At 37.5% G+C, this 14,664-nt stretch overlaps 1 protein-coding gene across 6 annotated transcripts in view; it reads right to left on the bottom strand.

Annotated features, from left to right (window-relative positions):
- The window catches only part of RARS2 (arginyl-tRNA synthetase 2, mitochondrial), a 78,959-nt gene that overhangs the window by 25,989 nt on the left and 38,306 nt on the right, over positions 1-14,664 (bottom strand). For all 6 annotated transcript variants that reach the window (XM_061207388.1, XM_061207389.1, XM_061207390.1 and 3 more), the window contains 3 exons: positions 10,803-10,900; positions 2,496-2,551; positions 57-140 (listed from right to left, as the gene is read on the bottom strand). In XM_061207388.1, the coding sequence (XP_061063371.1) occupies positions 57-140; positions 2,496-2,551; positions 10,803-10,900 (238 nt within the window). The remainder of the gene's footprint in view (positions 1-56; positions 141-2,495; positions 2,552-10,802; positions 10,901-14,664) is intronic.

Genomic DNA, 14,664 nt, shown 5'->3' with positions numbered 1-14,664 from the left:
ATATTAAAAGAAATTAAACTTAATGATATGAAAAATAAAACCTCAGATTTACTTACCAAATTGCATGCCCCAATCTCCAAGATAATTTATTCTTGTTACTTGATGTCCTAAAGCTTCTTTGAGATTTGCTATAAAGTTTCCTAGTAAATCAATAAAATACACAGTTTCTCATTATCCATTTTGGTATAAGAACCATGTGCTTCTCTAATATCAAAGCATAACACTGAAAATTCTTTTGGCAAAATTTACTAACAATTTCTTTTTACTAAAACATTCATTATTGTGTTTTCATCTACGTTATGGAAAGGGAGTAAGGAATTATTTTGGAGGAAGTAGTTATTCTAAAGAATCTCACAATTTTCAACAACATTAATGGGGGTTAGGAACACATGTTCAAGTAATTGCGATTCCAAGTCAATTCCAAGGACAGAAAATAACAGAATCTCAGTAGTTAACAAGAAATATGTAATCTGGCTATGTCCTAAAGAACCTAGCCATGCTGATTCTTCTTTTTCTAGGCAGCCCATTCCACCTTCTTTCAATCACGAAGTCCATCCTCTCATGCTGCTCCCTAACTAACAGCACAGGGCAGTCCAAGGCCTCCACCTTCCTGCACTGCTGATGCTGGTTTGACATTTGACCTCTATTCCACTCTCCTTCTAGTGTGCCCTCACATACTGCAGAGGCTGGAAAGCTAAAAATAACACTCCTCAGAATCTCTGGCAGTTAGGGTTCCAGAAGTCATTTAGGTTTGGGCAATTTGACACACTTTGTACGTGATCTAGAAGGTAGAAATGAGGTGGAAAGGGAGCTACCTTTATTTTTTCTGACAAGCACAGTAGTGGAGGATTTATTTTTTAGTGGCATCACTACTAGAGGTCCTAGTGTCCTGTCATCTGACCTCCAAGGGAAGTGAAAGATAGGGTATAGGTGGCCTCTTTTGCTAGTCTGAATTCTAGAAGGCATGGCAGGAGTAGTGGCAGTTTCCTGACTGTGGCAGTGGCAGTGATCGCAGAAAAGGCAGAAGCTCCCTTGATGATCAAGTTCTGTGGTATACTTTTGTGAGTCATCTATGTCAGCTTAATCCAAAGCTTCTTCAGCACTCCCAACAACTTTGCAAACTATTCAATATCCCATAGTAAATTCCTTCCTGCTTTTACTAGAGTGGATCTATTTTTCTGCAAATAACCCCTCGCCAATATGCATAGCTGACAAAGTACTGCAGCTACTTCTCCAGTTTCCCTACTTCTAGACTTTCCCAAGGTATATGGTCTCAGCAACAGGACTCACCTTTTGCAGCTGGTACTCAGACTATATTCCTATTTTTTTCTTAGCACCTTAGTATCTTATAAGTCCAACTAAATGTCTGAACCTAGGCTTTTGGAATTAGACTGCCTTATTTCAAATCCTGGCTGCAATACTTACTAGCTGTGTGATTTCGGGAAAGTTACTTTTGGTATCTGAGTTTCCTCATCTATAATTACAGTACTTAATAAACAGGGCTATTGTGAAACTAGTTGAGATAACACATGAAAACACTTAACATGGTAAGTTTCAATAATTATCTCTTCCTGGTTCAAATATTTCCCTTAACAACTGTCAAACAACTATCATGTTCAACCCTATGCTTCTGACTTACTTATGTAAGACAACAGCTTTTCTTATACATTGTATTTCTTATATTCTTTTTCATCAAGTCCTGTCATTTCCTCTCTTAAAATGCTGCTTGAGAACTTTGTAACAATGAGAGCTGACTAGTGCAGTAACAATCTATGCCACAAATACTGATTTCTCCAAGTCTTTAAAGTATTCCAGTACGGAATAAATGACTTTCTTGTAAGCATGCAAAAGACAGATTTCTATACTGGAAGACAGATTACATGAGATAAACTCCGAAATCCCTTCCAATTCTAATATTATACAATTCTAACTGCAGTTTTAAGATTGGGCTGCTACACAATGTCATGCTTTAAGGAAATGGAAACCATAAGCCTATTATACACTGAAGCATTACAGCCATGAAGTACAACACTATAGTAATCTCTCTTTATTAGGATAGTCTTGTTTCAATTTTCAGTCTTGAAAACTCCAGTTAGTACTCACAGGACTGAGACTGAGTTTCTTTTATAAAACAAATATGAACAAAAAAATTGAGAGGATGACTATCAATCCCATATAACTATTTTCATTTTGGCATCTTTCAGTTCTTCTTCATATGCATACGTATTTTTAACAAGTTAAAATCAAAACATACATACCAGTTAAACCTGGTTTCTGAGTTAATCTTTTGGTTTTGAAACAAATTCTTTTCGCCATTTCTAAACCAATTTTTTCCATTTTTTGGGTCATATTTAATTAGCATTAAGCTCATATAAATTTCAACTTCTTTGTTTTTTTGTCCTTTTGTTACTTAAGCCTTAAACCATTAGACTGTATTACCAAATACAGCCCCGAAAGGCATGCTCAGTATTTTCTGTGAAACTAATGACACTTACCTATGATGGTAGAACGCAAATGTCCAACATGAAATTTTTTGGCAACATTAGGTGAACTGCAAGATAATTGCAAAAGTTTATTTTTTCTGTTCTAAGAACAAGAGTTCTAAAATGAACTAGGTTATAGCTCCATAGTTTAATACAATTGTGGACTACAGCCTTTGGTAATTTAGGGCAAAGATAGTTAAAGATTAGACATTTAGAGCAAAGATAAATTAGATCTCAGAAAGAACCATCCTTAGTGAAACTGATCCTGTGACTCTTTTTTTTAAAGATAGTAGTCATCTTTTCTTTTTTAAATTTATTTATTTACTTATTTATTTTTGGCTGTGTTGGGTCTTCGTTTCTGTGCGAGGGCTTTCTCTAGTTGTGGCAAGCAGGGGCCACCCTTCATCGCGGTGCGCGGGCCTCTCACTATCGCGGCCTCTCTTGTTGCGGAGCACAGGCTCCAGACACGCAGGCTCAGTAGTCGTGGCTCACGGGCCCAGTTGCTCCGCGGCACGTGGGATCTTCCCAGACCAGGGCTCGAACCCATGTCCCCTGCATTGGCAGGCAGATTCTCAACCACTGCGCCACCAGGGAAGCCCGATCCTGTGACTCTTGAGGTAGTCACATAACATACACAGAAGTGGCACACTTAGGAAGCAGATACATTTGAGGACTGATAAAAAGATGAGGAAATTCAGACATATGTTTTGATACAAACAATGTACATTATTAGAAATTAAGTTTAGTGCACTACTTCTCAATTCTTTAACTTCTTAAAAATTATTGGGGACCCCAAAGAAATTTTGCTTATATGAGTAATATCTATCAATATTTATTGTATCAGAAATTAAAACAAAAATATAGAAATATTTATATATAAAGCTTCCCAGGATAACCAGAAATAGGATTTACCACTCCAAATTCTCAAGCAACACATTTATTACTCTTGGTGGTTGAGAAGTTGTAATCAATAATTTAACAATAGCAAATGCTTCTAGAGCACACTCACTATCTGACAGGCACAGTGTGACACACTTTACATGCATTAATTCACTTAATGCTCAGAAGAGCTGTGATGTAAGGTACTCTCATCTTTTATTTGTGATGAGGGACTTGAGATACAAAAAGGAAAAAAGATAATGAAGCAAATTTGGCAATATCTTGAGGACTCTTGAACCTGGGTGATGAGCCTATGGGACTTAACATACCTTTCCTCTATTTTGTGTATGTTTGAAAATTTCATAAGTTTTTCAGTATTAAAAAACGATATATTAACTAGAACACAGCTGGTTAAAATTGGTAAAGGGACTTCCCACAGTGGTTAAGAAACCGCCTGCCAATTCAGGGGACATGGTTTCGAGCCCTGGTCCAGGAAGACCCCACATGCCGCGGAGCAACTAAGCCCGTGAGCCACAACTACTGAGCCTGAGCTCTAGAGGCCGCGCGCCACAACTACTGAAGCCGAGGCGCCTACAGCCTGTGCTCCGCAACAAGAGAAGCCACCACAATGAGAAGCCTGCGCACTGCAACAAAGAGTAGCTCCCACTGGCCGCAACTAGAGAAAGCCCGCGTGCAGCGAAGAAGACCCAACGCACCAGAAATAAATACATAAATTTATATTTAAAAAAAAAAAGTGGTAAAAACAGAGCTTAATTTTGGTCTGTCTCCAAAGCCTTGTTATCAATATTTACCCTTTTAAGGGTATTACAATTTAAAAACTTGATCCTACAGATACCTGTGCACAATTGTGAAGTCATGAAACTATGAGGATATTCATTTAATCATCATTTAGAAAGAAAGCAAATGTTCTTCAATAGGGTTAAAACAACCAGGAAACAAGAAAGATATACACAACAGTGGTTTTATGAAACTAAACAATAGGACAGTGAAGGACTGTGATCCCTGTGAGAACGTCAGCCAACAGGGTGACCCTTAGGACTGCCTTACTAGCAAATTCGTGAGATGTAGCTAAAGCAGAACAATCTATACCATGAAATGTTTATATTAGAAAAGAAGAAAGGTTTCAAATCAATGACCTAAAGCTCTCCTGTAAGAAACTAGAAAGGGAGGCTCAAACCAAATCCAAAGTAAGCAGAATAAAAGAGAGTAATACAGATGAAGGTTAAAAAAAAAAAAAATGACAGAGAAACTGTTAGATCTCCTAATCGTAGTGGTGGTGATGAGACCTGGACATCTTTGACAAAACTCATCAAATTACATGTTGAAATATGGTGAACTGTATTGTACTGTATGTAATTATACCTCAATAAAGCTGATTAAAAAAAAAAATCTCCAGACAACAGAATACTATGAAACAATAAAAATAAGCCAGCCCTGGATGTACTGATATTAAAAGAATGTAAGCTACATTGTTTAATTAAAAAAGCAAGGAGAAGAACAGCATATAATGTGTGTGATCTGTTTACAAATGCACAGAATATCTCTAGGTGGGTAAGCAAGAAACTGGTATTGGTGAATGCCCGTATGGAGAGAACTGGGAAACTAGGTTAGGGAGTACGCATCCTTCTCACTGAATACTCTTTTTTAATCTTTGAATTTTTAAAAACTAGGTATTTATATTATCTAATAATAAAAAAGCTTTCACATAGCTTTTGCACTGTTTTAAAAAATTGAGTATAGTTGATTTACATTATATAAGTTCCAGGCATACAACAGTGAATCACAACTTTTAAAGATTATACTCCATTTATAGTTATTATAAAATGTTGGCTATAGTCCCTGTGCTGTACAATATATCCTTGTAGCTTATTTTATACATAGTAGTTTGTATGTCTTACTCCCCTACCTCTACCTTGCCCCTCCCCACTGGTAACCACAAGTTTGTGCTCTATATCTGTGAGTCTGTTACTTCTTTGTTATATTCATTAGTCTATTTTTTAGGTTCCACATATAAATAATAACATACAGTATTTGTCTTTTTCTGTCTGACTTATTTCACTTAGCACAATGCCCTCCAAGTCCACCCATGTTGCTGTAAATGGCAAAATTTCATTCTTTTTTATGGCTGAGTAGTATTCCAGTGTGTGTGTGTGTGTGTGTGTGTGTGTGTGTGTGTGTGTGTGTGTGTGTGTGTGTGTGTCTGCACGCGTGCATGTCTTCTTTATCCAGTCATCTGTTGATAATACTTAGGCTGCTTCCACATCTTGCCTACTGTAAATAACACTGCTATGAACATTGGGGTGCATGTATCTTTTCGAATTAGTGTTTTCATTTTTCTTCAGATGTATACCCAGGAGTGATATTGCTGGATCATATGGTAGCTCCATTTTTAGTTTTTTGAGGAACCTCCATACTGTCTTCCACAGTGGCTACATCAATTTACATTCTCACCAACAGTGCACGAGGTTTCCCTTTTCTCACATTTTTGCCAACATTTGTTATTTGTGGTCTTTTTGATGATGCCCATTCTGAGGTGTGAGGTGAAATCTCATTGTGGTTTTGATTTGCATTTCTCTGATGATTAGCCATGTTGAGCATCTGTTTTTTTTTTTTTTTTAAATAAATTTATTTATTTATTTATGGCTGCATTGGGTCTTTGTTGCTGTGCACAGGCTATCTCTAGCTGCGGCAAGTGGGGGCTACTCTTCATTGCTGTGCGCGGGCTTCTCATTGTGGTGGCTTCTCTTGTTGCAGAGCATGGGCTCTAGGTGTGCAGGCTTCAGTAGTTGTGGCTCTCAGGCTCAGTAGTTGTGGCTCACGGGCTCAGTAGTTGTGGCTCACGGGCTCTAGAGAGCAGGCTCAGTAGTTGTGGCGCACGGGCTTAGTTGCTCCGCGGCATGTGGGATCTTCCAGGACCAGGGCTCGAACCCATGTCCCCTGAATTGGCAGGCGGATTCTTAACCGCTGTGCCATCAGGGAAGTCCCCCATGTTGAGCATCTTTTCATGTGCCTGTTGGCCACAGCTTTCGTACTTTTTCTTTAGAATTAGAAGAACTGAGTCTATCCAGCGCTTCACAAAACCTCCCTTGAAATCATCAATTTGCCATTCTCTGGCACCACATTCCTGCTCAGAAGGGAATACAGTGATATGGAAAATACAAATTCAATTCCTTTGGCAATCAAAGTAACTACTATGAATACAATTTGGACACTTTACTGGAAATTAAAAAAAAAATTCTTTCATGTAATTTCCTCAATCTTGTAAGAAAAGAGATAATATTACTCTTATTTTCCATACAAGAAAAGAGACTAGAGAAATAAACTGTCCCATCTAAGATGACTGAATCAGTTACTAAGTGAAAATTGGTACCCTGATCTCCTGGACTTCCATATTACCAGAGGTCCTCAAGTTGTTTTGTGAGAACACTTCACACTGGGAACAGCAGGGAGTGGGGAAGACTGCGTTGACGAAAGAAGAGGAAAGGCTACCACTGCTGACTGTGCTCCTGCAGATTTGATTGGAACAAAATAGGAAAGGCTGACTCTGCAGAGAGGAGAGAGGCAACAGTAGTTAGCTTCAATTCTTACTCTACCTACCAGGTAGAGCCCAAGCCCAGGGGGGACAGTCATCTACGCTGGCACTTTATCACACTGCTCCTGGATCAGACAAAATATAGGGAAACCAACCATATATCAATATATCAGGGAGGCAGGAAAGGTTAAGGATACAGGATTCAGAGTCAGCTCTGTGACTATGAGCAAGTTCCTTGACCTATCATCACCATCATCATCTCAATTTAAGGGGCAAGTTTCTTGAACACAGTGATTCTACCTCTTGCTTTGAGGGGAAAGTTGCCTGGTATATTAAAGAAACTATGTAGTTAAAGAAATTCTCTCCTCCCACCTCTCTCATTTTCAGGACAAATTCAATAATAATGTTTTCTATCAATTTTTACCCTCTCCTCTACCTGTTTGTCTCTACTTTGAAACCACAATGATAAGCACCACAGCAACTGGAAAACTTCTAAGGGAGAAAGCAGCTATGGTCCCACAGCAATGCCAGATGGAAAATAACAGAGAGCAAAGATGGCTGCTGGGAAATGGACTCTGCTTTCATCAGCATTCAGATGCTCATTTAAGTTCCAGCCTTCCTGAACTGCTTTAGAAAAAAGTTGAGAGAGGCAAATCTATAAGCAAATAAACTGCCATTCAAAAAGCCTATAGACTACAACTCAAATAGAACATGTTATTTTTAGACATAAGCATAAACAAAAAAGAGCATTATATGGGAAACACAAACTTTGGAGAAAAGCCAAAGAATCAGTGAGTAAGAAAGACTAAGGTCTTGGTATTTTGAGCTTGGCTGGGGAGAAGGGATGGTGAAGGGGAAGTGAACGTTGAGAAGAAGGCATTAAAAGTGAGCACTGGTGGCAACTTGTCATGTTTTCGTGTTTCAAGAAACTTGTGATGGCACTATTTCAAGGGTGAATGTGTAGTAACAGATATTATTCTTCTTTCCTACTGATTTTCCTTTGCTGTTGGTTAGGTAAGAGCAAGGAGTGTACAAGTACTGAAGTACCTCCCCAGAGAAGGGTATTTGTCCTGCATCACTGTAAAGACATGAATGAAAAGAATTAAAGGTGGCTACAAACTCTTTGCCACTCTCCGTTAAGAGGTGTAATCTACTCCCCTGCTCTGAATCAGGGATGATCTTGTGACTTACTTTGACCAGCTGACAGTGACAGAAGTGATGATGTGCCTGTTACAAAACCAGATACTTTACTATCTTGGAGCCCTGAGCACCTTTGTAAAGAGGTCTGGCTATTCTGCTGGAGAATGCAGAGAGAGAGATGCCTGGCCAGCCCTCAGGTGAGATGCCAGACAAGTAAATGAGCCACCTGGATTTCTAGCCCTAGTATAATGTCTAGATGACCAGAGTTGCATAAGTGACCACAGGCAAGTAAAAGAATCATTAGGCTATGTCCTCCCTGTTTTCCTGGTCTACAGAGTCATGAATGTTAAAGTGGTTGTTGTTTTAAGACACTAATCAGGAGTGTGGCAAACTTTTTCTTAAAGAGCCAGATAGCAAATATTTTAGGCCATCTGGTCTCTATCTCAATTATTCAACTCTACTGAACTCAACTGCCATTAGAGTATGAAAGTAGCCACTGTGACAATATGTAAATGAATGTGTAAGCCTGTATTCCAATAAAACTTTATTTACAAAAACATGGCAGGCTGGATTTTGCCCATGGGCTAAAGTTTGCCAATCCCTGTATCAAGTTTTGTAGTGGCTTGTTATGCAAGAGATGACTGAAATGACGGCAACTTTCCTTGGCGGATAGCCTTAGTGTAGTTCCTCTCTGGGGTGAGGATGACTGCAGAAGTCCCTCTCTGTTCTTTTGATGCAACAACGTTTACACTAAACTTTAAATATCTTGATTGGAGCACAGCAGTAGCGTAAGATTTATTCATAACATATATCTACTCTATAAAAAGGTTAGCTTACTCAACAATCAGTCCTTATCATAAACAGATGAGTTTACCCAGTCTTAGAGGGCCTGCTTTTTCTAAGAACATGACTGAGTGGCAGAGACAGTACAAATGTGGAATCCATGAAACCCATTCACCTCTGATTACTCCAGGTACTAATCATAACTAAGTTTAACTAAGTTATCATCATAAATTATAATAATGAGTTAGAAAACTTGAAATATTTGCCATGTCAATTTTTAAAAATCTTCCACAAAAACATATACTTAAGACAAAGGCTCTAGAAAGTTCTATCTTTCTAAGTGGGAAAACAGCTCATCGAAGCTCTTCCTTGGCTTTTAGGAAGGCAAATACAATATCTCTAATAATGTTCAAGAGCTGTCATCCTGTCAGCTGTACTCTGAAAGTGATCCCTTTTCTTTTTTGGTTACCTAAAAACAATTCATAGATTAGATGGTTTTATTGATGGCATATAAGAAAGTTATCATGAAGACTATTTAGAGGCACATTAAAATGTCAGGCTATTTCTCTGGTTATTTTAAATAATACGCATTACATGTAATGGACCTTGTGATGTTGGATTTGAACTGGTAACATCAGTAAAAATTGAGTTCCAGTAGTAATAAGCACTCCTACAGCCCAGAACTTGGCTTCTAAATACCTTCCTCACAAAAAGGAACCAGGACTTCTTGGGGGAAATGGACAATTCCAGGTCTGAGTAAGATTGGAACATCTTATGCCAAAAAGAAAAGTACAGCAAGGCTTAAGGGGACATGCAAAGAGAATAAAGGAGCCTAATCTGGGATAATTTGAGTATAAAAACCAGTAATTTAAAAACAATCTTTTCCATGATCCAGCAATCCCACTTCTGGGTATATATCTAAAGGAAACAAATTATCTTGAGGAGAAATCTGTACTCTCATGTTCACTGCAGCATTATTCACAATAGCCAAGGTATGGAAACAACCTAGGTGTCCATCAGTAGATGGAATGGATAAAGAAAATGTGGTATGTATACATAATGGAATATTATTCAGCCTTAAAAATGAAGGAAATTCTGTCATTTGCAACAACATGGATGAAACTGTAGGGCATTATGCTAAGTAAAATGAGCCAGACAGAGAAAGACAAATACTGCATGGTATCACTTATATGTGGGATCTAAAGACTAAAAAGTCAAACTCCCAGAAACAGAGACTGGAGAAGTGGTTTTCAGGGGCTGGAGGCTGGGGGAAATAGGGAGAGGTTGGTAAAAGGGTACAAACTTTCAGCTATAAGACAAGTAAGTCCTGAGGACCTAATGTATAACATGTTGACTATGGTTGATAACACTGTATTGTATAACTGAAATTTGCTAAGCGAGTAGAACAAATGTTCTCACACACATACACAAAAAAAGTAAATATGTGAGGTGACAGATACATTTACTAATTCAAAGGGGGAAATCCTCTCACAATGTACACATATATCAAATCATTATGCTGTACACTTTATCTTACAATTTTATTTGTCAATTCTGCCTCAATAAAGCTAAAAATATATATACATATATTACAAACACAACAAAGCTTGTTCTCTGATAATCACATTACTCTGAAATTCTTAATACGATAGTAACCATTATCTGTGCTTTAGGAGTCTACTAAAAGGAAGAACCAGATCTTCCAAAAAAAAAAAAAAAACCACAAAATGGTTAATACATAATAAAAAAAGAAAAACATAATAATCACTAGGTACTTTGATTAAAGTCCAAAATTTTTATTCATGCTTCAATGATCAACTCACTGTGATTTTAAGGAAATAATATAATCTAACTGATTTTTAATTTTTCCATGTGTAATTCTGTGAGATACCAGATGATAACAGTAAAACACTCACCTGCCCAGCCAGTTGATTAACCAACACGTATGATGGGTAGGCACTCACCTGAATTCAACCACGATCTTCTTCTGGGGAAGGCCAGAAAACAGTTCACTTTTTAATCCATATTTTGAGCCATCTTCAATCACTTCTTGTAGTACTGTCTGAAAAGTAAAAGGTATGGGATTTAATGAAGAAAAAATTTGCAATTTTCTTAATTACTTTGTTACTGAGAACTAACTATTGCTAATTTGCTCATTCTAATTTATGGAACTGAGAATTTTATAGTATTGTTAGCAGTACCACCTTCTTCTATCGCTAATGCTAGTCAGAGCAGTCATAACACAAGTTAACATCTACGGGGCCTCTGTGCCCTTTTATACATCATGTCTATTCATCCTTATAGTAGCCAATGATGTAGATACTTTACAGATGAAGAAACTGAAGTTTAGAAAGGTAATTGCCAAAAGTCCCACAGCAAATAGAAACAACAAAACCAGAAGCAGCATCTAATATTTATCAAATGCATATTACGTGCCAGGCACTGTACTAAACATTTTATATGTATTATATGTATTAATTCTCACAACAACACTAAGAGATGAGTATATTTTTACAAACGAGGAAACAGAAGCTCAGACTGGTTAAGTAACTTTCCCAAGGTCATACCGCAAAAACTTTGCTCACTCCACAGCTTATGTGTTAACTCTGCATGGTGCTGCTACTTTTGTGATACTAATGATCACAGTAATGGTAGAAAATAAATAAAAAATTATAATTTAAGTTCCTCTTGGCTACATAAGTAAAAAACAAGGAGGTATCACAGAAACTGCCAAAACATATTCCAGGTTAATTTTTAGTTATTAACATAGAATTACTGTATGGTTCACAAAATTCATGCTTTATTTTTTGCTAACAGTGATGATGCATTTATTCATGTATTTACTTTTTACTGTAGGATTTTGAAATTACTGATAGATTTTTATTTACTCATACTGATTTTTGCTTCACACACAGTATTTGAAGTCCTAAAAATGTAGTTTATGACATGAAGAATTCTACTATCATAAGAGCTGGTTAAGACAGTCACTTTGGGACTTCCCTGGTGGCGCAGTGGTTAAGAATCCACCTGCCAGTTCAGGGGACATGGGTTTGATCCCTGGTCCAGGAAGATCCCACATACTGCGGAGCAACTAAGCCCGTGCGTCACAACTACTGAGCCCGTGCGCCTGGAGCCCGTGCTCCGCAACAAGAGAAGCCACTACAATGAGAAGCTCACGCACTGCAACAACACAACTAGAGAAAGCCTGCATACAGCAACGAAGACCCAACACAACCAAATACATAAATAAATAATTTAAAAAAAAAAGAAGACAGTCACTTAATGGAAAGGGCAGCGAAGGTAGTAGGAGGCAACAAAGCAACACTTTTAAGAAGCATCTATAAGAGTGCCAGGCTCAAGTCTAGATGTTTCTTTCTTATCTTTAAGCCTCACAACCTTAAAATGGGCAAAACTTCCCATTTAATAGATGCAAGAACTAAGTGTGTATTTGCCCAAGGACAAAGAGAAAATAATATTCTCTTCACTGACACTGTGCATTAGGACATACAGAGAAAGGACTAATATACAGACATTAAGTACAATAGTGCCTGTCCTACATGAGGGACCCATTAAATGTTTGTTACTCCAAGAACATGGGTCACAAGAAGATTGCAAGTGGGAAGGTAAATGTAAGTAAGAGGCAATTCATACTCAGATTATTCAAAGGTTAAGGCCTACCCATCCTTTTGACTTTCTATCCCTTTTTATGTTACAGATGGTAGACTCCACAAAAGGTAATAGCGGTAAGTTAGAATTCTCTTTAACAAATGACCCTTGGTTCATTGATTTCGCTGGCATAAACAAAAAAAAGCAACTTTAATAAAAGACTATCTTACATGCTCCACTTCCAAACCATTCACTGACAATTCAACCTACCTGCTACCTAGCTAGCTTTTTTCTCTACCATTTCACTGCAAGTGCTCTCAAAATCAGTATTCTAAATGCCAAACCCAATTGAACACTTAAATTGTATTTAATACATTACTTTTATGAATACATTCATTTCATAAAATTAAAAAATTAAACAAATTAAGATAAGGCTAAAGTCTAGAGTCCCTTTTGTTCATCTTCCCTAATCCTGGTCCCTTCCTGCTTTCCCCTGGGGGTAACTACTTTTCAAGCATCATTTTAGCTGATTGCTACTCCCTTCTCCTTGCAACTACCCTGCTTCCTTGGTTGTAGTGACATCATTCTACTGAATTTTGCTTTCCTTTATTTCCTTTGCAGACCCGTCTTCCACTGCCTGCCCCCACTCCCTACCCTGTGCTCCTTTCTTGCTTCCAGCTCCTTACTTTATGCTTCTCCTAGATGTAAAGTCCGAAGACTTTATTACTTACCTACCAGAATCTTGTGCTAGAATGATACTCAGGATTGAACATCTCTCTCAGGCACTTCAAACAGAATATACTCCTCTTCCTTCAACGTTCTTCATTTCCACGAATTTCACTCTGAACCCCCCAGCTAACCAAGTCAGAAACCTAGGAGGAGTTCCTAAGATCTACCCTTTTCCCTCAACCTCCAGAACCAATCACCTGTTAATCACCAAGCCCTGCTCATGCTGTCTCCTAAATATTATAATTTTCCCCTCTGCCCTGGTTTAGACCGTCATCATCTGTCAGCTACACTGCTACAAAAACAACTACAACAAAACAATAGCACCTATCTTCTTATATAATATACATATTTAATCAGGTCTATGTTCTGTTTAAAGCCTTCAATGATTCCCTACCACTTAAGAGATTTTACCAGTTTCTGGTTTTTTACTTTACATGCATATCATTTTTACTTTTAATTTTGAGGAAATTGATTTGTTGAAAGGCACTCTGTAATATCCATAAAAATCACAAGTTAGAAGTGTTAGTTTTTTTTGATGATATATAACTATTAAAATGAAATAAATTTCGTAAGTGTAAGAAATACCAAAAAATCATGTGTGCCACCTGTGGTACACATAACACACCATGGAAAATAATGACAGAGGAAAAAGCTGAAACTCTTAGCATGTAAGGTCCTTCATACTGTGTAATTTCATATCCTCCCCCATGCCATCCTATGTGCAAATCATACTCAATCACCTCCTGATTTCCAGACAATGCCATGTTTTTGACTGTACTCTGTCCCAAACTGTCCCCTGTGCCTGGAATGTCTGCCCTTGTATCTCCCAAGTATATTCTTTATCTTCATCCCAATTCAAGGTTACCTCCTGTCTCCTTGAGATAGATTTACTATGAGGGAGTGGGGGAAAAAAAATTTACACATACCTTTCTTTACACTAGGATTGCATCTTATACATGCCCTCATTATATAATTCATCCCACTGTCTACCCATCACACATTACACTGTGATATTTTTTATGCTTTGCTTCTTTAGATCATAAGCTCCTTGAGGACAAGATACATGCCATTTTGTCTTTAGATTTCAGTAATACAGTCCCTGGCAAATAATAAGAAGGAAGTTTATTGAATTAGTGGGCACAAAGAAGAATGTCAGTGAGCTAGTAAAGTTCTCTGATACTTTAATAGAGTAAGTTAGAGGCCCATCTATTCACCAGTATGTATGTTTAAAGGTAAGAGGTACTCAGTAATGTAAATGTAGGTACATAAAGAATCTATAACCAGAAATTAAATCTTTCAAAGGTTTCACTTTTTGGAATGCTTTAGCAAATTAACGAATATTCCAATTGGCAGGTGCTTTCTGTTTATCCACCACCATTATATTTTCTGTGGATGATTTTGTCATTTTATCTAATTCTTTATTGGTCAATATATATTTTTTTAATTTATTTTATATATTTATCTTTGGCTGCATTGGGTCTTCATTGCTGT

The sequence above is a fragment of the Eubalaena glacialis genome, chromosome 12 (assembly GCF_028564815.1).
Source record: "Eubalaena glacialis isolate mEubGla1 chromosome 12, mEubGla1.1.hap2.+ XY, whole genome shotgun sequence".
NCBI classification, from domain to species: domain Eukaryota; kingdom Metazoa; phylum Chordata; class Mammalia; order Artiodactyla; family Balaenidae; genus Eubalaena; species Eubalaena glacialis.
Note: the sequence above shows the minus strand (reverse complement) of the source record. Positions and strands in the feature narration are given on the sequence as shown.